At 38.2% G+C, this 19,963-nt stretch overlaps 1 protein-coding gene across 1 annotated transcript in view; it reads left to right on the plus strand.

Moving 5' to 3' along the window:
* Positions 1-11,924, plus strand: part of LOC104657380 (XK-related protein 3) — a 52,956-nt gene extending 41,032 nt beyond the window's left edge. The window contains exon 4 of the mRNA XM_010357165.2: positions 10,996-11,924. Within this exon, the coding sequence (XP_010355467.1) occupies positions 10,996-11,669 (674 nt within the window). The 3' untranslated portion in view covers positions 11,670-11,924. The remainder of the gene's footprint in view (positions 1-10,995) is intronic.
* Positions 11,925-19,963: the final 8,039 nt, after the last annotated feature.

The raw sequence follows: 19,963 nt of genomic DNA on the forward strand, positions 1-19,963 counted from the left end.
CAGTATACAAAGATGCAAATGCCTGGTTGAAATGGAGCAAATATTCCATCTGCACATTAAACAAAAGCAATTGTTAGCTTGTGCACATAGCAGGCCAGAGGCCCTGATTGTCCCCCTTCCACTGAGGTGGTCCTCCAGTCAACCAGGTGGGGGCTGCATGGTAGCTCTTTTCCAGGATTCTGCACTCTGGAGTAAAAAGTCATGCCAAGCTCTCTCTGCTGTATCCCCAAGTCCCTGCGGGTCAGCTCTCGAGGGCCTTCCATCTCCCAACACTAAGTTCACTTCATGTCTCTCATGGCAGGGAAGAGAGTTAGCCTTCCTTGGAGACCTGAAGGAATGCAACAAGATTAAGAATTTTCATGAGTTTATCAATTAGTGAGCCCTTGTTCAGCCCTGAGTGGATGTTTGGTGGTATTGTGGTGGACTTTTACTGGGCACTCTGCCAAATAACTATAGAGTGGCACTTGTGCTTTAGTCAATTTGGCTATCCCTTTCACCCTGGCATTTCATCAACTGGAGAAAACAATAATAATAATAATAATAATAATAATAATAAGACATCATAAAGTGAGAGAAGACCCTTATAAGTCTTTCAACTCTCACATCTATTTAGATGCAATTAGAGCCCCACAAGAAATACCAGATCAATTTAAAGCTTGAAATGAAATAGTTACAGGATTTAAATCAATGTTTTAGTAGATGATAGTCAATAAAAATGTAGATTAAATAAACTACATCTGTTACAGCCAATAGCAATGAGCTTCTCATAGGTTAAAAAGAAAAACTCACGTTGGCCCCAGCCCTGAGGCTACCTGCACTGACAAAACTCTTTACACTCTGTGTGTCAAAAAAAAAAAAAAAAAAAAAAAAAAAAAAAAAAAAAAAAGAAAGAAAGAAAGAAAGAAAGAAAGAAAGAAAGAAAAGAAAAGAAAAAGGCAGTTAGCGTTTTAACCCAGACTGTAGGGCCCTGGCCAAGGCTAGTGGCCCATCTCTCAAAACAAATAGATGGGGTTTCCAAAGGCTGGCCCCCATGTCCAAGGACCCCGGCAGCAACGGCCCTGTTAGCACAAGAAGCAGATAAACTAACTTTTGGACAAAACCTAAACGTGAAGTCCCTCCATGCTGTGATAATTTTAATAAACACCAAAGGACACCATTAGTTAATAAATGCTGGACTAACTGGATACCAAAACTTGCTCTGTAAAAAATCCCTGCATAACCATTGAAGTTTGCAACACCCTAAACCTGTCACCTTGCTCCCGGTATGAAAGAGCCCAGTTAAATCTAATTGTGTAAAAGTATTGGACACAGTTTATTCTAGTGGATCTTACCTGCAAGACCATCCTTAAACATCTGTAGACTGGGAGTTGTACATGGATGGAAGCAGCTTCGCTAACCCCTGCAAAGTCACTCTGAAAAAGATGACGAGCCCTGCTCCAGTCATATCCGAAACTGACTGGTCCATGCGTAGCCGAAGCATGAGCAAACTCATTATGGGACTCATTTTCCTTAAAATTTGGATGTGTACAGTAAGGCCTTCAACTGACCTTCCTCAGACTGATGACTGCTCCCAGTGTATACATCAAGTACCTGAGGTAGGACAAAAGATTGCTACAGTCCTATTATTTTATGGTTATTATAAGTGTACCAGGGCTCTAAAAGAAACTTGTTTGTCAACCCCATCCAAAAGTGGGCAAAGGATATGAACAGACATTTCTCAAAAGAAGACATTCATACAGCCAACAGACACATGAAAAAATGCTCATCATCACTCGCCATCAGAGAAATGCAAATCAAAACCACAATGAGATACCATCTCACACCAGTTAGAATGACAATCATTCAAAAGTCAGGAAACAACAGGTGTTGGAGAGGATGTGGAGAAATAGGAACACTTTTACACTGTTGGTGGGATTGTAAACTCGTTCCATTATGGAAAACAGTATGGCAATTCCTCAAGGATCTAGAACTAGATGTACCATATGACCCAGCCATCCCACTACTGGGTATATACCCAAAGGATTATAAATCATGCTGCTATAAAGACACATGCACACGTATGTTTATTGTGGCACTATTCACAATAGCAAAGACTTGGAATCAACCCAAATGTCCATCTGTGACAGACTGGATTAAGAAAATGTGGCACGTATACACCATGGAATACTATACAGCCGTAAAAAAGGATGAGTTTGCGTCCTTTGTAGGGACATGGATGCAGCTGGAAAGCATCATTCTTAGCAAACTACCACAAGAAGAGAAAACCAAACACTGCATGTTCTCACTCATAGGTGGGAACTGAACAATGAGATCACTTGGACTCGGGAAGGGGAACATCACACACCGGGGCCTATCATGGGGAGTGGGGAGGAGGGAGGGATTGCATTGGGAGTTATACCTGATGTAAATGATGAATTGATGGGTGCTGACGAGTTGATGGGTGCAGCACACCAACATGGCACAAGTATACACATGTAACAAACCTGCACATTATGCACATGTACCCTAGAACTTAAAGTATAATAATAAACATTTGTTTTTTTTTTTAAAAAAAAAAAGAAAGAAACTTGTTTGTATAATGCTATTCTATCCAAGGTGTGTAGCCCAGGAAATAACCAACCTAATGCGTGTTATGACTCCTTTTAAGCCTACCATGGTCACAGTTTTTAAAATAAAATTAAGGTCTGCTCCTTTCTAAGTGACACAAGTAAAGTAATAGCTAGAACAGAAGAAAGAGAGGTCCCCAAAAATGTAACCTTAAAATTTGACGCCTGTGCCGCTATTAATAGTAAGCAGCATGGGATGGGATGTGGTTCTCTAGATTGAGAGAAAAGTTACACAGCAGAAAATAAGTGTGTCTGTCAAAAATCATATTTATGTGAATGTGTCAATTTCACATAATTGTGTCATTTGGGCTACTTAAAAAAATAATAACAAAAGAAAAAAGATCCTGTTTGGCTCCAAAAAGGAAAAGTCAGCCTCTCCTGCATGAGTGCGAGCTGCAACCCTTTAGAATTGGTAATCACAAACCCCTCAGACCCAAAATGGAATAAAGGAAAATAAAACCATTAGGCATTGATGAAAAAGGACTAGATCCTAGTGTAAGCATCCTAATGAAAGGAAATATTCAAAGACGCTCCCCAGAACGAGTATTTCAGACTTTCTATGATGGATTAAATGTGCCAGTAGCTGAGATTCCAGGAAAAACAAAAAATTTCCTTTTGCAGTTAGCCGAACTTGTTAGCCCAGTCTCTAAAAGTCACTTCATGTTACGTTTGTGGAGGAACTGAAACAGGAGATCAATGGCCATGGGAAGCCCAAGAATTAGTTTCTACAGACCCAGTTTCTGATGAATTCCCAGCCCAAAAGAACCACTCTGATAATTTTTTGGCTCTAAAAGTCTCAATTATTAGACAGTACTGCATAGCTAGAGAAGAAAAAAAAAAATTCACTCATCCTGTAGGGCGGCTTAGTTGTCTTGGGCAAAAGCTGTACAACAGTACCGCAAAAACAGTTACATGGTGAACTTCCAATTTTACAGAAAGAAATCCATTCAGTAAATTTCCAAGGTTGCAGACTCTCTGGGTCCACCCAGAATTCCACCAGACCTAGACTGCCTCCACCGGGTTATACTGGATATGTAGACATAGAGCCTACGCTAAGCTGCCTGACAAGTAGACAGCTGGTTGTGTTATTGGCACTATTAAACCATCTTTCTTCTTACTGCCCATAAAAACAGGTGAACTTTCTGGGCTTCCCTGTCTATGCTTCCTGCAAAAAGATGAAGCCTAGCTATAGGTAATTAAAAATATGATAAATAACCTCCTAAAAAAATTATACAATACTATAGGCCTACCGCTTAGACACAAGACGGCTCATGGGAATACTGGAGCCCCATTTACATGCTCAATTGAATCATACAGTTGCAAGCTGTTTTAGAAATTATTACTAATGAAACTGGTCAAGGTTTGACTATTCTGGCCTGGCAAGAAGCTCAGATAAGAAATGCTATCTATCAAAATAGATTGGCTCTCGACTGCTTGCTAGCAGCTGAAAGAGAGGTCTGTAAGAAATTTAACCTTACTAATTACTGTCTACACATAGACACTCAAAGGCAGGTAGTTAAAGACATAGTCACATGTGCCCTTACAAATGTAGCACAATTTGGACCCTGAAGCCATGTTTAAAAATTAATTGCCAGCACTAGGAGGATTTAAAACTCTTATAATAAAAGTTGTAATAATAATAAGAACGTACTGACTGCTCCCTTGTCTGATACCTGTACTTCTTCAAATGATAAAAAGCTTTGTTGTTACTTTAGTTCACCAAAATGCTTCAGCACAAGTGTACTATACGAATCACTATCAATTTATTGCACAAAAAGACATAAGTAGCAAAAATAAGAGTGAGAACTCCTGCTAATAAAAAGTGACAGTCTCAAAAGGGGGGAATGAGGAAAGAGGGAGATCCTCTCATGTTGTTTTAGGTTGTTTTATATTCAGTGCCTGTTTTAAGAAAAAAACAAGGCAGTAAAACCAAAGACAGGCAGCCTGGCATCAGGCCCAAAACCCAGCTTAGGACGGCCTGGCCTAAACCCAGTAGTTAAAAATCAACTCATGACTCAGAAACTTATGTTATTCATAGATTCCAGACATTGTATAGAAGAACACTGTGAAGCTCTCTGCCCTGTTCTGTTTCTCTCTGACCACTGGTGCATGCAGCCCCTGTCACATAACCCTTGCTTACTCAAATCAGTCACGACGCTTTCATGTGAAATCTTTAGTGTTGTGAGCTCTTAATAGGGACAGAAATTGTGCACTCGGGGAGCTCAGATTTTAAGGCAGCAGTTTGCCAATGCTCCCAGCTGAATAAAGCCCTTCCTTCTACAACTCGGTGTCTGAGAGGTTTTTGTCTGTGGCTCGTCCTGCTACAGTTTTGCTTTTGAATATTTTTTAAGTTCCTTGTATATTTTAATTAACCTCTTGTCTGATGTATAATTTGCGAATATTTGCTCTCATTCTATCATTCTGACTTTTTTTTTCCTTCTGTATGGAAGCTTTCTAGTAGGAAGAAACCTCATTTGTCTGTTTCCGGTTCTGTTGTTTCTGGTTTTGAGCTCTTATCCAAAAAAATGTCCTTGCCCAGACCAAGAACATTAAGTTTGCCCCGTGTTTTATTCTAGCAGTTTAACAGTTTAGGATTTTTATTACATATTTACTTTTAAACGTTTTTAAAATTGTAATTTTACAGATGAGGTCACACATATTGCCTAGGGTTAGTGCAGTGGCATGAGTGTGGCATGCTACAGCCTTGAACTCCTTGGTTTGGGTGATCCTTCTGACTCAGACCCCTGAGGAACTGGAACTACACGTACATGCCACTGCACTATGCTTTTTAATGCATTTGAGTTAATTTTTGTATGTGGTAAGAGATAGGGTTCTGATTTTGTTTTTCTGAATGTAGCTCTCTTGTTTTTCCAGCACCACTTATTGAAGAGATTGACATTTCCTCATTTTGTGCTCTTGGCACCTCTGTAGAATATCAGTTGGCTATCCACGTGTGGAATTATTTCTGCTCACTATGTTCTATTGCATTGACTTATAGCATTATGATGCCTCCAGCTCTGGGGTTTCAGTTCCCAACCCCACAGATATCTTCAGGATTGCTTTGGCTATTCAGGATTTTTTACTGGTGCGTGTTTCATATGGATTTTGAATTTTTTTCTATTTCTGTGAAAAATGCCATTGGTGTTTTGATAGAGATTGCATTGAATCTGTGGGCCTATTTAACTCCTATAAACATTTTAACCACATTACTTTTTCCAGTCAATTAACATAGTATCTTTCCATTGATTTACATTATTTTAATTTTTTATTAATACTTCATAATTTTCAGAATGCAGATTTTTTTCTGCCTCCTTGGTAATATTTACTCAAAAGGTTTTGTGTTCATTCGTTTTCTCATAGCTGTTGTAAATGGAATTGTTTTCTTGGGTTTTTTTTTTTTTTTTTTTTAGACATTTTGGTATTTATATATGAAAATGCTACTTAATTTTATATGTTGATTTTGTAAACTGAAACCTTACTGATTTTCTGAATTGGCTCTAACTGCTTTTTAGTGGTGTGTTTAGGGATTTCCAGATTATATCATTAGCAAATATGGACAATTTACTTCTTTCCTGCCAATTTGGGTACCTTTTCTTTGTTTCAGTTGCTCTGGCTAAAGACTTTCAGGGTTATGTTAGTATAAGCAGTTTAAGTGAACTTCTTAGTCTCCTTTCAGATCTTCAGAGAAAAGCTTTCAGCTTTGAACTCCCATTGACTGTGATGTTAGCTATGGGTTTGTCATGTAAAGCATTATTTGGTTATTCTTGTTCACGTCATTTGTTGTGTTGAGTTACAATTGTTCTATGCATAATTCGTTAAGAGATTTTGTTATAAAAAGATGTTGAATTTTGCCAAATGGCTTTTTTATTGATTGAAATGACCACGTAGATTTTGTTATTTATTTTGCTGATGTAATATATGACATCCAATAATTCTGACATAGTAAACCGTTCCTGCATCCATTCCTGCATCTCACTTGATCATGGAAAATCATGAATGATTTTCTAAATATGCATAGTAATTCCATTTCCAATATTGTGTTGAGGATTTTTACATTATGTTAATCAGGTATATTACCTTGCAGTTTTCTCTCCTTTGTTGAGTCCCTGTCTGGTTTTGTATTGAGCATAATGCTGGACCCACAGAATGAACTAGAATAGTTCACATACTTTTTTTTTTTTTTTTTTTTTTTTTTTCCTGCTAGGTTACAAAGAATTTGTAGCAGTTATTTTTTAGGGGTAGGTAGAATGCAGTAGTTAATCCATCAGGTCCTGGGCTTTTCTTTAATGAGTTACTTTTTATTGCTCATTTGATTTCTTATCATTAATTTGTTTCTGGGTGTCAGTTATGGTATCTCCTCTTTTGTCTCTGATTATACTTATTGGGGATTTTTTTTACTTTTGATTTCAGCTTTTTGTTTTTCTAATTCTTTGACTTGGTGTATTTGATATCTTCTTTTTGATGAAGGCGTTTATTGCCATAACTTTCCTTTTAAAACTGCTTCGGTTGTGTGGCCAGGCGCAGTGGCTCACGTCTGTACTCCCAGCACTTTGGGAGGCTGAGGCGGGTGGATCACATGGTCAGGAGATCGAGACCATCCTGGCTCACACAGTGAAACCCTGTCTCTACTAAAAATACAAAAAATTAGCTGGGCGTGGTGGCAGGCACCTGTAGTCCCAGGTACTTGGGAGACTGAGGCAGGAGAGTGGCATGAACCCTGGAGGGAGAGCTTGCAGTGAGCTGAGATTGTGCACCACTGCACTCCAGCCTGGGTGAGAGAGCGCGACTCCAATTTTAAAACCCAAAAAACAAAACAAAACAAAACAAAACTGCGTTGGTTGTATCCAGTAGGTTTTGATGTGTTGTGTTTCTATTTTTGTCTCAAGAAATATGGTAATTTCTCTGTAATGTCTTCATTGACTCACTGGTTGTTCAGCAGTATGTTATTTAGTTTTCAAATACTTATGAATTAGTGATAACAGAAGAGATACCTTATATGACTTTGATCTCTTCAAATTCATTAAGATGTGTTTTTTGGCCTAATGTATGACATATCCCAGAAAATGTTCCATGTATGCAGTAGAGAAGAATGTATATCTGTAACTCTTGGATGGATAGTTCTGTACCTGTTTTGTCCATTTGCCCTGCAGTGCATTTTAATCCAATGTCTACTTACTGATTTTCTGTCTGCATGATCTATTCATTGCTGAAAGTAACGTGTTGAAGTTTTCTATTAGTACCTTATAGATTTTTCTCCCTTTGTGCCTATTAGTATTTACATTATATATATGCATATATTAAATATATAGGTGTATTCCTGATATGATATTTTCTTTTTTATCCTGCTTAATTCTGTATGCTCTTTTTGTCTTTGATGTTTATTGGTTTGATTATATTAAGCCATGGGGATATTATTTGGATTTAATCTTATTGGAAGCCTTTTCCTGAATATTCATTTTTTATTTAGGTTTGGAAATTTTTTGTTATTGTTTCTCTAAATAGATTTTTTAATTTTTTTCTACAATATGCCTTTTTTTTTTTTTTTTTTTGACTTGGAGTTTTGCTCTTATTGTCCAGGCTGGAGTGTGATGGTGTGATCTTGGCTCAATGCAACCTCCGCGGCCTGGGTTCCAGTGATTGTCCTGCCTTAACCTCCTGAGTAGCTGGGATTACAGACCTCCACCACCACGGCCAACTAATCTTTGTATTTTTAGTAGATACAGTTTCACAGGTTGGGCAGTCTGCCCTCAAACTCCTGACCACATGTGATCCACCCACCTCCACCTCCCAAATAGCTGCGATTACAGGCATAAGCCACTGTACCCAGCTTTACCTTGACACCAGTGACTAATGCGTTTGTTCTTTGGATGTTATCCCATAAATCCTATGAACTTTCTAGATTTATTTTTTTTCTTCTGATTGTATATTTTTAATTGACTTCTCTAAGATTTTCTGCTTGGCCACTTCTGTCAATGCTCTCAATTGCATATTTTTTTTTTTATTTTATTATGTTTTTATCTTCAACATTGTTGTTAGTTTTTTCCTCCCATGATTTGAATCTCTTTGGTAAGTTTCTCTGATAAATTTCTGAATTGTTTGTGCTTTCATTAAGTCCACTACATTGTCTTAAAACAAGTATTTTGAATTTGTTGCCAAGCTATGTGTCCATGCCCATCTCTTTCGGGTCACTCACAACTGGCACCTTATTTTGTCCACTTGGTGCCATGAGTTTCTCATCATTGATCTTGATGTTTGTGAGTACGCATTGGTGTCTGCACAATGATATGGTGCCTGGTTTGGTGTTCATGGTTGGGCTTGGTTTGGAAGCTTCCTTCTACTGTAAGCCTGCCCAGAGATTCAAGGCAAGAAAAAGAAGGAAAATAAGGTCTTTAAGTCTATGATAGCTTCAGCCGTGGTAGAAATAGGGGGAATCTGAATGCCTATACTTTGATGGCTGAAGTAATTTGACCACCAAAGCTGACTCAGTGCCAGGTTGCACCTGTAGCCCACAGCAGCGCACTGGAGGCACTCAAGGCCTGCAGCTACCACGGTCTTCCCTCTGAGGTTTATTCAGGACCTGAGGCCACTGTAGTCAACCAGTAGGAATATTGGCTGGAACTTGACTCCATCGGGCTGTCTGCACAGTTTCCCATCTGTTGCCGGGATGGGTCTAGAAGTTTGCCCCTTGATATCATCCTCCCAAAGTGCTGGGGTAAGGGGACAGACAAACAAAAGTCCCAAGTGAAAGTCATGTTTCCTGGGTTCAAATAATCCTCCCACCACAGCCTCCTGAATAGCTGGGACTACAGGCATGTGCCACCATGCCTGGTTAAATTTGTGTGTGTGTATGTGTGTGTGTGTGTGTGTGTGTATGTTTTGTGGAGACAGGTTTTCACCATGTTGCCCAGGTTGGTCTTGAACTCCTGGGCTCTAGTGATCCATTCATCTCAGCCTCCTAAAGGTCTAGGATTACAGGTATGAGTCACCACACCTGGCCAAATTTTACTTTCTAAAATTTAATTTTTAGGTCATTTATTATATTCAGTCTCATTTCTCATAAATGCAGTTAAGAATGCTAATGTTTTAGAGTTTCACTTTGAGTATTCCGTAAGGAATAAATGGAGTGTTAATACTCATTTTCTAAATGGTGTCCGAAAGTGAATAATAAATTTAGATGAGGAATGACTATTTTGCTATCTGGCCGCTTCTTGTTTTCTGGCTTAAGTTCATCGTGTATGAAGAGTGTTTTGTTTTGTTTGTGTTTGTTTTTTGAGATCGAGTCTCACTCTGTCACCCAGGCTGGAGTCCAGTGGCGCTGTCTTGATTCACTGCAACCTCCACCTCCCAGGTTCAAGTAATTGCCCTGCCTCAGCCTCTCAAGTAGCTGGGTGTATGCCTGGCTCACTTTTTGTATTTTCAGGAGAGGTGGGGTTTCACCATATTAGTCAGAATGGTCTTGATCTCCTGACCTCGTGATACACCCACCTCAGCCTCCCAAAGTGCTCACAGGTGTGCGCCACCACGTCCAGCCAAAGAGTATATTTTTTTAACCTGGATGAATATGTAAAATGAGTTTTTACTCTTTCAACTTAATGTAGTACAAAATTGTTTAAACCAATTATTCATCTACTTCACAATTTTGGTTTTCTTTCGTGTGCTTATTTGTGTAATTATTAAGAGAAAAATGTTGAAATTAATTTTGCTTATGAAAAAGTTTCTCATAAAATTGCATGGATACACACAAACACACACATGCACACACACACTTGTTAATTTCTGTAATTTTTTTTTTTTTTTTTTTTTCTGCTTCTCTATTACCTTGTATTTAGTCACTCAGCAGAATCTGTCAGCTCCACGTCCAGGATTTACTTTAACTCCACAGCCTATTTTTTCTTTTCTGTTATGACCATAATCTAAAACACATTTATATTACATTAGTCTCTATTTCACAGGCTAACTTCCTACTTGACACTCCTAACTTTCTATAAAGAATGAAACTGTCTTTTCAATGTCTAATTCAGGTACTTTTTTAAAATTGAGACTGCTTTCTATGTGCTGTCACACCTTATAGCATCAGATCTGAATGTCTCACTCCCATTTCATCTGTGCCAGTCTTCTCTTTGAGGGAATGTGTATATACATGTATAAATGTAGATGTGTATGTATCTGCTTATTATTTGTTTTTCCCAGGTGTAATATATATTTTGCATGCATACACTTACTGTATCCCTGAAAATGGAAGATTAACAAATCTTTCTTTGTATAAGTAAATGATTTTCTAAAGGAGGTGGGTGAGGAAGAATATATCTTAAAATGGCAACTTTAAAAGAGAAAGTGGTCATTACTAATGAAAAATATTCTCTAACATTTTCGTGTTTGTCTCTAATAGCATTCCTGATGACATGTTCCCTGTTATCAGTTACTTACGGGGCCATTCACTGCAATATACTGGCCATCCAGATCAGCAACGATGATACTACCATTAAGCTACAGCCGACAGAATTCATCTGTGTCATGATATGGCGTTTTCTGGAGGTTATCTCACGTGTAGTGACTCTGGCATATTTTGCTGCATCTCTGAAACTGAAGAGCCTACCCTTTTTCTTAATCATATATTGTGTACCATTGTTGGCACCGTGGCTGGAGTTTTGGAAAAGTGGAGCTCATCTTCCTAACAACACAGAAAATAGTTCCAATGTGGTGGGTACAGTACTGATGCTTATCTTGATCACACTACTCTATGCTGCAATCAACTTCTCCTGCTGGTCAGCAGTGAAACTGCAGTTGTCGGATGAGGAAATAATTGACAGGAGACAGAGGTGGGGCCATAGATTCCTACACTACAGCTTTCAGTTTTTAGAAAATGTGATAATGATATTGGTATCTAGGTTCATTGGAGGGAAAACTTTGCTGAACTGTTGTGACTTATTAATTGTCATGCAGCTCATCATAACCTACCTATTGGCCATTGGCTTTATGCTCCTCTTCTGTCAGTATTTGCACCCCAGGTGGTCAGGTAAAGTGTTGCCAGGACATACTGAAAATCAACCAGAAGCACTGTAATATTATGTAAACATCTAGAGAAAACTCAAAAGAATAAAAATAAGCAGCTGAGGAATTACTACCACTCCTGGAGTAGGGCTGAATATTTTTCAATCAAAAGTATGTCATATTCATAAAATATACATACATACTTTCACAGAACAATGAGTAAAGATGCTGAATGTGACTTTATTTAGAGGCTCTTAAACTAAAATAAGTTATACACAGAAAAATCTTAGAAGTGGTTTCTAATAAAATTCACTTTTCTCCTATGAATGTGCGGTAGTAATTTTTGTTTTCTTAACTATAATTATATAATTCATTAAATAAAACAAAATAAAAAATCCATCTGGATCCAAAAACTGAGCAGGAAAAATAACCATAATGCATTTTTCACCTACTACATTTTTGGAAATTATGCCTTTAATAAGTATTTGTAGCATATACATTATCAGTGAACATTTTTCCTTCAGAAAGAGTGTTTACCACAGGTTTTATTCTGTACCTAAGGAGAACCTGAAAGACCAGTCTTATGAGTCTGGTCCTATTTATATTAATTTAGGATAACTAAGGTATTTCTCATTGAACTTTGACTAACAGAAAGCAACTCATATTAATGAATCTTAAAGTACAAAAATTTTTCAATTAAAAATAATCATGTTAATAATTTAAAATACTAATTTACATTCCTACCAACAGTGCACAAGGATTCTCTTTGCTCTACATTCTCAATAGCACTAGTCATCTTTCATCTTTATGGTAATAACTGTTGTGACAGTTTTGAGAAGAGGGTGCCTTGTTGGTTTTAATTTGCATTTCCCTGATGATTGGTGGTGCAAGCATCATTAAATATACAGTTGTTCAAAAATTGCCCAGGCATAGTAGTGCACAACTGTAATTCCAGCTACTAGGGAGGCTGAGGCAAGAGAATTGCTTGAACCTAGGGGGTGGAGGTTTTAGTGAGCCCAGATCACACCACTGTACTCCAGCCTGGGTGACAAAATGAGACTCTGTCTCAAAAAAAAAAAAAAAAAAAAAAAAAAAAAAAAAAAAAAAAAAAAGTGAGTACAGCCGGGCACAGTGGCTCATGCCTGTAATCCCAGCACTTTGGGAGGCCGAGATGGGCGGATCACGAGGTCAGGAGATGGAGACCATCCTCACTGACATGATGAAACCCCATCTCTACTAAAAATACAATAAAAATTAGCCAGGCAGGTTGGCACGCACCTGTAGTTCCAGCTTCCTAGCAGGCTGAGACAGGAGAATTGCTAGAACCTGGGAGGCAGAGTTTGAGGTGAGGTGAGATCGCACCACTGCACTCCAGCCTGGGTGATAGAGTGAGACTCCATCTCAAAATAAATAAAATAAATAACTAAATAAATAAAATTAAACATAGGTAAACATAGACTTGTTGGCCATTTTTATGTCTTTTTTTGAGAAACATAAATTCAGGTCCTTTGCCCATTTTTAATAGGTTTGATTGTCGTTGTTGTTAAGTGGTGTGAGTTTCTTGTATGTATTTGTTATTCACCCTTTATCATATATATGATTTGCAGACACTTTCTCCCAGTGTGGGGGTTGTCTCTTCACCCTCTCTGCTAATTGTTTCCTTTGCTGTGCAGAAACTTTTTAGTTTGATGTGATGCAATCCAATTGCTGTTTTTCTTGTGCTTTTGTAGCCTGCGCTTCTGGGTGACAGAACTGAGGTTTCAAAAATAAAATGACATTAAAAATAGAATTACCACATGGTCCAGCTACTCTACTTCTGAATATGTACTCAAATGATACAAATGTTAGTATTTCAGAGAGATATTTGCAGACCTATATTCATGTCAGCATTATTCACAATAGCCACGATAAGGAAACAACCAAAGTGCTCAACAGATCAACAGATAAAGTGTGTCACATATACACAATGGAATATACTATACAGCCTTTAAAAAAAGGGAGAACATTCTGTTATTTATTTGTGATAAAATGAATGGAATTGGAAAATATTATGCTCAGTGAGATAAGACAGGCACAGAAAAGCAAATATAGCATGGTCACAATTATATGTAAAATCTAAAAAAGTTGAACTCATAAAAATAGTGAATATGCTGGGTGTGGTGACTCATGCCTGTATTTCCAGTACTTTGGGAGGATGAGGTGGTTGGATCACTTGAGTTCAGGTGTTTGAGACCACAGTGAGCCATAGTTGTGCCACTGCCCTCCAGCCTGGGCAACACAGCAAGATCCTGACTCTTTATACAAATACACAGAAAGTAGGGAGAGACTGGAATGTGGGGTAGTGATAGGAATACATAGGGAAAGGGACAACATTTGTCAAAGGGTAAAAAATTTCTGTGAGGAAGGAAGAAGTTCTGGTGATCTGTTGCGCAGAATGGTGATCACAGTTAAAAAATGTATACATCAAAATTGTTGAAAAAGGCGGACATGGTGCCTCATGCCTGTAATCCCAAGACTTTGGGCAGCCATGGCAGGCAGATCACTAGACGTCAGCAGTTCAAGACCAGCCTGACCAACATGATGAAGCACTGTCTCTACAGAAAATACAAAGAACTAGCCAGGTTTGGAGGCACACACCTATAGTCACAGCTACTCAGGAAGCTGAGGCAGAAGAATCACTTGAACCCGGACAGTGGAGGTTGCAATGAGCCGAGATTGCACCACTGCACTCCAGCCTGGGCAACAAGAGTGAAACTCCTTCTGAAAAAAAAAAATGTTGGAAAAGTAGAATTTAAATATTGTCACCACCAAGAAATGATAAGTGTGTGACGTGATGTATATGTTAATTAGCCCAATTTAATTATTTTGCAGTGTATACATGTATTATAAAATCACTTTGTGTCCCATAAATATTTACAATTGTTAATTTAAAATAAAATTTCCAAAAGAATGAATGAAAGTTAAACTTGGCTTGATACACATAGACAGTAATATAGGCCTATGTGTCCTTCCATTTTGACTATTTTGCTTCCATTATTTCTTGGGGAAACGATCCCCATGAGAAATGATGAAGAACACTAAAGCTTACTATTACATAATTCTCATTATTTTGTTGTTTTTGTTTTTCCTTCTACTTTTTTCTACTAAAACAATGTAGACAATTTTCTTATTCATACTTCTTTTTATGCTTTTTTTTCTGATGAGAAATCACCACCGAAAATTAAGCTTATGTGGATTTGTGTAATCTTTTCTGCTCCTACCTATAACCATCTTTACCTTTGCTTCAGATTTCACGGCTTCTTAAAACACCTATTTATTTATTATTTATTGTCTCCTTGTATCATTACTTTTTCTTTCTTTCTCTCTCTCTCTCTCTCTCTCTCTCTCTCTCTCTTTTTTTTTTTTAAGGAGTTTCACTCTCAATGTCCTGGCTGGAATGCAATGGCGTGATCTAGGTTCACTGCAGCCTCTGCCTCCAAGCTTCCCGGGTTCAAGTGATTCTCTTGCCTCAGTCTCCCAAGTAGCTGGGGTTGCAGGCATGTGCCACCATGCCCGGCTAAGTTTTTGTATTTTTAGTAGACACAGGGTTTCACCCTGTTAGCCAGGATGGCCCTCGTCCTTGCAATCCACCCACCTCGGCCTCCCAAAGGGCTGGGATTACAGGCATGAGCCACTGCGACCAGCCAACTATTTGTTATTACATGAAAGAGAGAATGGCTCTCATAGTAATGATGGAAGCAGCCTTGGATGAAATCTTACTAAACAGGCTGAATGCCGCCTTAACATTAAAAAGCAAGGTAAATTTAAGCAAGTGTATATTTTATGCTGTCATTACATTTAATTGGGTTAAAAGTTAAAAGGGGTATAAGGCAGAGAAAGAAACCTCAGACTTGACTCTTGGAGCTCTGGAGTCTAATAACGTAACTCAGGAGAGTGGTTAAGGAAGACCCTACCCCTGAGTTTGGGCAAGACAGTATGTCTTTTTTTCTTCTTTTCCTTCTTTCTTTTTTTCTGAGACAGACTCTCCCTCTGTCACCCATGCTGGAGTGCACTGGCACGATCTCTGCTTACTGCAACCTCTGCCTCCTGGTTTCCAGTGATTCTCCTGCCTCAGCCTCCCAAATAACTGGACTACAGGTGTGTGCCACCACGTCTGGCTAATTTTTTGTATTTTTAGTCGAGATGGGGTTTCACTGCGTTAGCCAGGATGGTCTCGGTCTCCTTAACTCACGATCCACCTGCCTCGGCCTCCCAAAGTGTGGGGATTACTGGCGTAAGCCACCACGCCCAGCCAGTATGTGGTATTTTAACTGTCCATCATCACCCACTCCATGGCTTCATGGCAACAGTGAAGAAAATTAAGTTCTAGGTGCAGCTTTTGATGCATGTGGGAAAAATACGGAGCTTATCTCAAATAATTGTGGTTGTCATGGTGAAACCCTGTCTCTACTAAAAATACAATAATTAGCTGGGCCTGGCAGAAGAAGCACGTAGTCTCGCTACTCAGGAGGCTGAGGCAGGAAAATCACTTGAATCTGGGAGGTGGAGGTTGCGTTGAACCGAGATCCTCTCACTGCACTCCAGCCTGTGCAACAGAGCGAGACTCTGTCTCAAATAATAATAATATTAATAGCAGTAATAATAGTGGCTTTATGATTTGAACTCTCTGAAGTTCTCTTGAAGATTATTAGCTCAGAGTCTTTAGCCCACCTCATAGCTTTCTTGGTGTCAGAAGTCAACTCCCAAGAGACATTTGTGGAAGGGAAGTATACTAGTGAGCCACCTGGCAGTCAGGTCAAGCAGTACACAAAGAACATGCCTGGAAGGTAGAGGCTGGGGAAGCTGTGGAAAATCAGCTTTGAAAAACTCTCACAGTTTGTTGTTGTTTGCTTTGCTTTTGTTTTTAAATAGACAGTCTTGCCCTGTGGCCCAGGTTGGAGTCATGTGGCATGATCATGGCTCACTGCAGTTTCAACCTCCCTGGGCTCAAGTGATCCCACCTCAGTTTCCTCAAGAGCTCAACCTTCTCTGGATTCCATGATCCTCCCACCTTAGCCTCCCACAATACAGGCATGGGTCACCACACACAGCTTATTTTTGTATTTTTTATAGAGACGAGATCTTGCCATATTGCCAAACTTCAATATGGTCTCGAACTTCTGGGCTCAAGCGACTTGTTCACTTCAGCCTCCCAAATTGCTGGGATTACAGGTATGAACCACCATGCCCAGCCTCCTACTGGTATATTTAGAAGGCTATAAATATGTCCAGTATTGGATGTATGCACAGAGAAGCTCCTGAAGCTTTCACTTTTCCTTGACTTTGGGCTAAACACTGGAGTTTCTGAAAGAGTCAATCTGCAAAGTCTGGGCAGTTTTTCTTTTCTTTCTTTTCTCCTTTTCCTTTTCTTTGCTTGGAGTGTTTTCTAAAAATGTGTCAAAAACAGTAGATGGCAAATAGAGGACAGAACACAGGTTAAGTGTCCATACATGACAAAGAATACAGAATACAAAAATAGCTTTAGAGGGTTGCAAAACAAGTAAATGACCCCCAAAACTAAGCAATTACGGAGGGCAGGAATCTGTTTTCTGGATATGCTGAATGATATCCAGTGTTAAACAATGAAATACAAGGCATTCAAAGGGAGAAAAAAAAATGGCAAACTCAATGGGAAAATAATGAACAGAAACTGTACTTCAGGAATCCCAGGCATGGTATATACTAGGCAAATATTTCAATTTACTTGACTTTAATTATTCTCAAATCCTAAGAGAAGCCAGGAGAACAGTGTTTCACAAATGGAAAATACCAGTAAAGGCCTACAAATTATTTTTTTAATGAAATTAATAATCTGTATTAATTGCATGCATTTTAAAAAATGAAATTAATACCCTGTAATATGCATGAAGAGTAGGCATGAGCATGCAGGAAGGATAATCAAGGAACTCGAAGATGGATTGTTTGATACTCAAGCTAAGGAAGGTACAAGAAGAGAAAAACAAGAAAAATGAATAAAACTAAGGTAGCCATGGAACAACATCAACTATATCAACATATTCATAATGGGAACCCCATAGGAAAAGGAGAGAGAGAGATAAAAAGGATCTTTGAAGCAACAATGGCTGAAACTTCCCAAATGTGCTGATAGATACAAATTTACTTATTCAAGAATCTCAAAAGAAAAAAAAATACTCAAAGAAGAATGATTTCAAAGATATCTACACTGAAACACATACACTGAAACTGACAAAAGACAAACAGAGAACTTTAAAAGAAGCAAGACAGAAGTAACTGATCACGTGCAAGTTATCCTCAATGACATTAATAGCCAATTTCTCATTAAAATTTATGGAGGAAAGAAGTCGGTGGGGTGACATATTTAGAGTGCTGAAAGAAAACATAAATCAGTCATAAACTCAATATCTGGCAAAAACCAAACTTCAAATTTGTGAGTAAATAACATATTTCCAAGCAAACAGAATTAAAGGGAGTACATCACTACTAGATCAGCCTTACAAAATATGATAAAGGAAGTAAGGCATGAAAGAACAATACACAGTAACCCATGTGCAAATAAATAAATAAATAACATCAACAAAGTAATTACACCAGGAAATAGAAAAGCCAGTATTATTGTATTTGGGGTTTCTGTGACTTTATTTTTCTACTAGATTTAAATGACTAGTGGTAAGGCACAGTATTTCACATCTGAAATCCCAACCAAGGTGGGAGGATTGGTTGAGCCCAGGAGTTTGTGACCAGCCAGGGCAACAAAGTATGACCCTGTCTCTACAGAAAATAAACAAAATTAGCCAGTATGTATGGTGGCATGTACCTCCGGCCCCAGCTACAAGGGGGGTGGAGGTAGGAAGATCCCTTGAGGCCAGGAGCTCGAGGCTGTAGTGAAGCACGTTTAGCCTGCATGACTGAAGCTATGTCTCAGTAAAGTAAAATAAAATAAATAAAATAAAATAATAAAATAAAGAAATGACATATATAATAAAACAAGAATTATATATCTGTGGTATTAGTACATATTGTGTAAGAAGCAATTTTTGACAAAAAAAAAGCATAGGAATGGAGGGACAGCAGTATGGGAAAATATTTTTTATACAATGTAAACACTCAGTTGTTATAATGCACACTATATTATTATAAATTTAAGGTATTAGTTATAATACCCTTAATGACCACTAAGAAAATAACTGTTAAAATATACTAAAGAGAAATGAAACAGTCAAAATGGTACCCTAGAAAAACAATCAAATGCAAAAATGAGCAGGTTTTGGAGGAATTGAAGAACAACAATGACAACAACAAACTTGTAGGAAAAAAGGACAAAAATAGCAAAAGAAATTCTTTCTTATCAGTAATTACCTTAAATGCAGATAAATTAAACTCCAGTTGAAAGTCAAAGATTGACAGAACAACTTTTTAAATATTTTAAAAGAGAGGAAAAATTAATTCAAACAGTAACCAAAATAGAGCTAGAGGAACTATGCAAATATCAGGAATGTTTAATTCATCAGAAAGACATTATACTTACATATTTACCTAATAAAATATCCTCAGGATATATGAAACAAAAACAAACAGATGTGAAGAGGTAGACAGTTCTGCAACAATAGTTGGGGAGATCAATATCCCACTTTCAACAATGGATGAAACAACCAAACAGAAGTTCAATAAGAAAACAAATGTCTTGAACAGCATTATAAACCAAAGAAAGCTACTGGACATATACAAAACACTACACTCCACAAACATATTAAACATTCTTCTAACGGGTTTATGGGTGCAGAATAGTCTTTATGGTAGACCACAAAGCAAGTCTCATGTTTAAGATTATTGAAATCACACATAATGCTTTTTCCAACCACAATGGAATAAAAGTAGAGACTGCCCCCCTCTTTTTTTGAGATGGGGTTTTGCTCTGTCACCCAGGCGGGACTGCTGTGGCACAATCTCGGCTCACTGCAAACTCTGCCTCCCATGTTCAAGTAATTCTACTGCCTCAGTCTCCCAAGCAGCTGAGATTGCAGGTGCACATCACCACATGTGTCTAATTTTTGTAATTTTAGTAGAGATGGGGTTTCACCATATTGATCAGTCTGGTCTTGAATTCCTGACCTCAGGTGATCCATCCCCCTCAGACTCCCAAAGTCCTGGATTACACAGATGAGCCACTGTGCCCACATGGGCCCCATTTTCTAAAAACTGAAAAATGTATATTTGGAAACTAAACAATACACTCTTCAACAACCTATGGCTAACTGAAGAATCTGCAAGGAATTAAGGAATCCTTGCACATAAATGAAAAATTAAAACATACTGAAACTTCTGGAATGCAGCAAAACCAATACTGA

The sequence above is a fragment of the Rhinopithecus roxellana genome, chromosome 22, assembly GCF_007565055.1.
Source record: "Rhinopithecus roxellana isolate Shanxi Qingling chromosome 22, ASM756505v1, whole genome shotgun sequence".
NCBI classification, from domain to species: Eukaryota; Metazoa; Chordata; class Mammalia; order Primates; family Cercopithecidae; genus Rhinopithecus; species Rhinopithecus roxellana.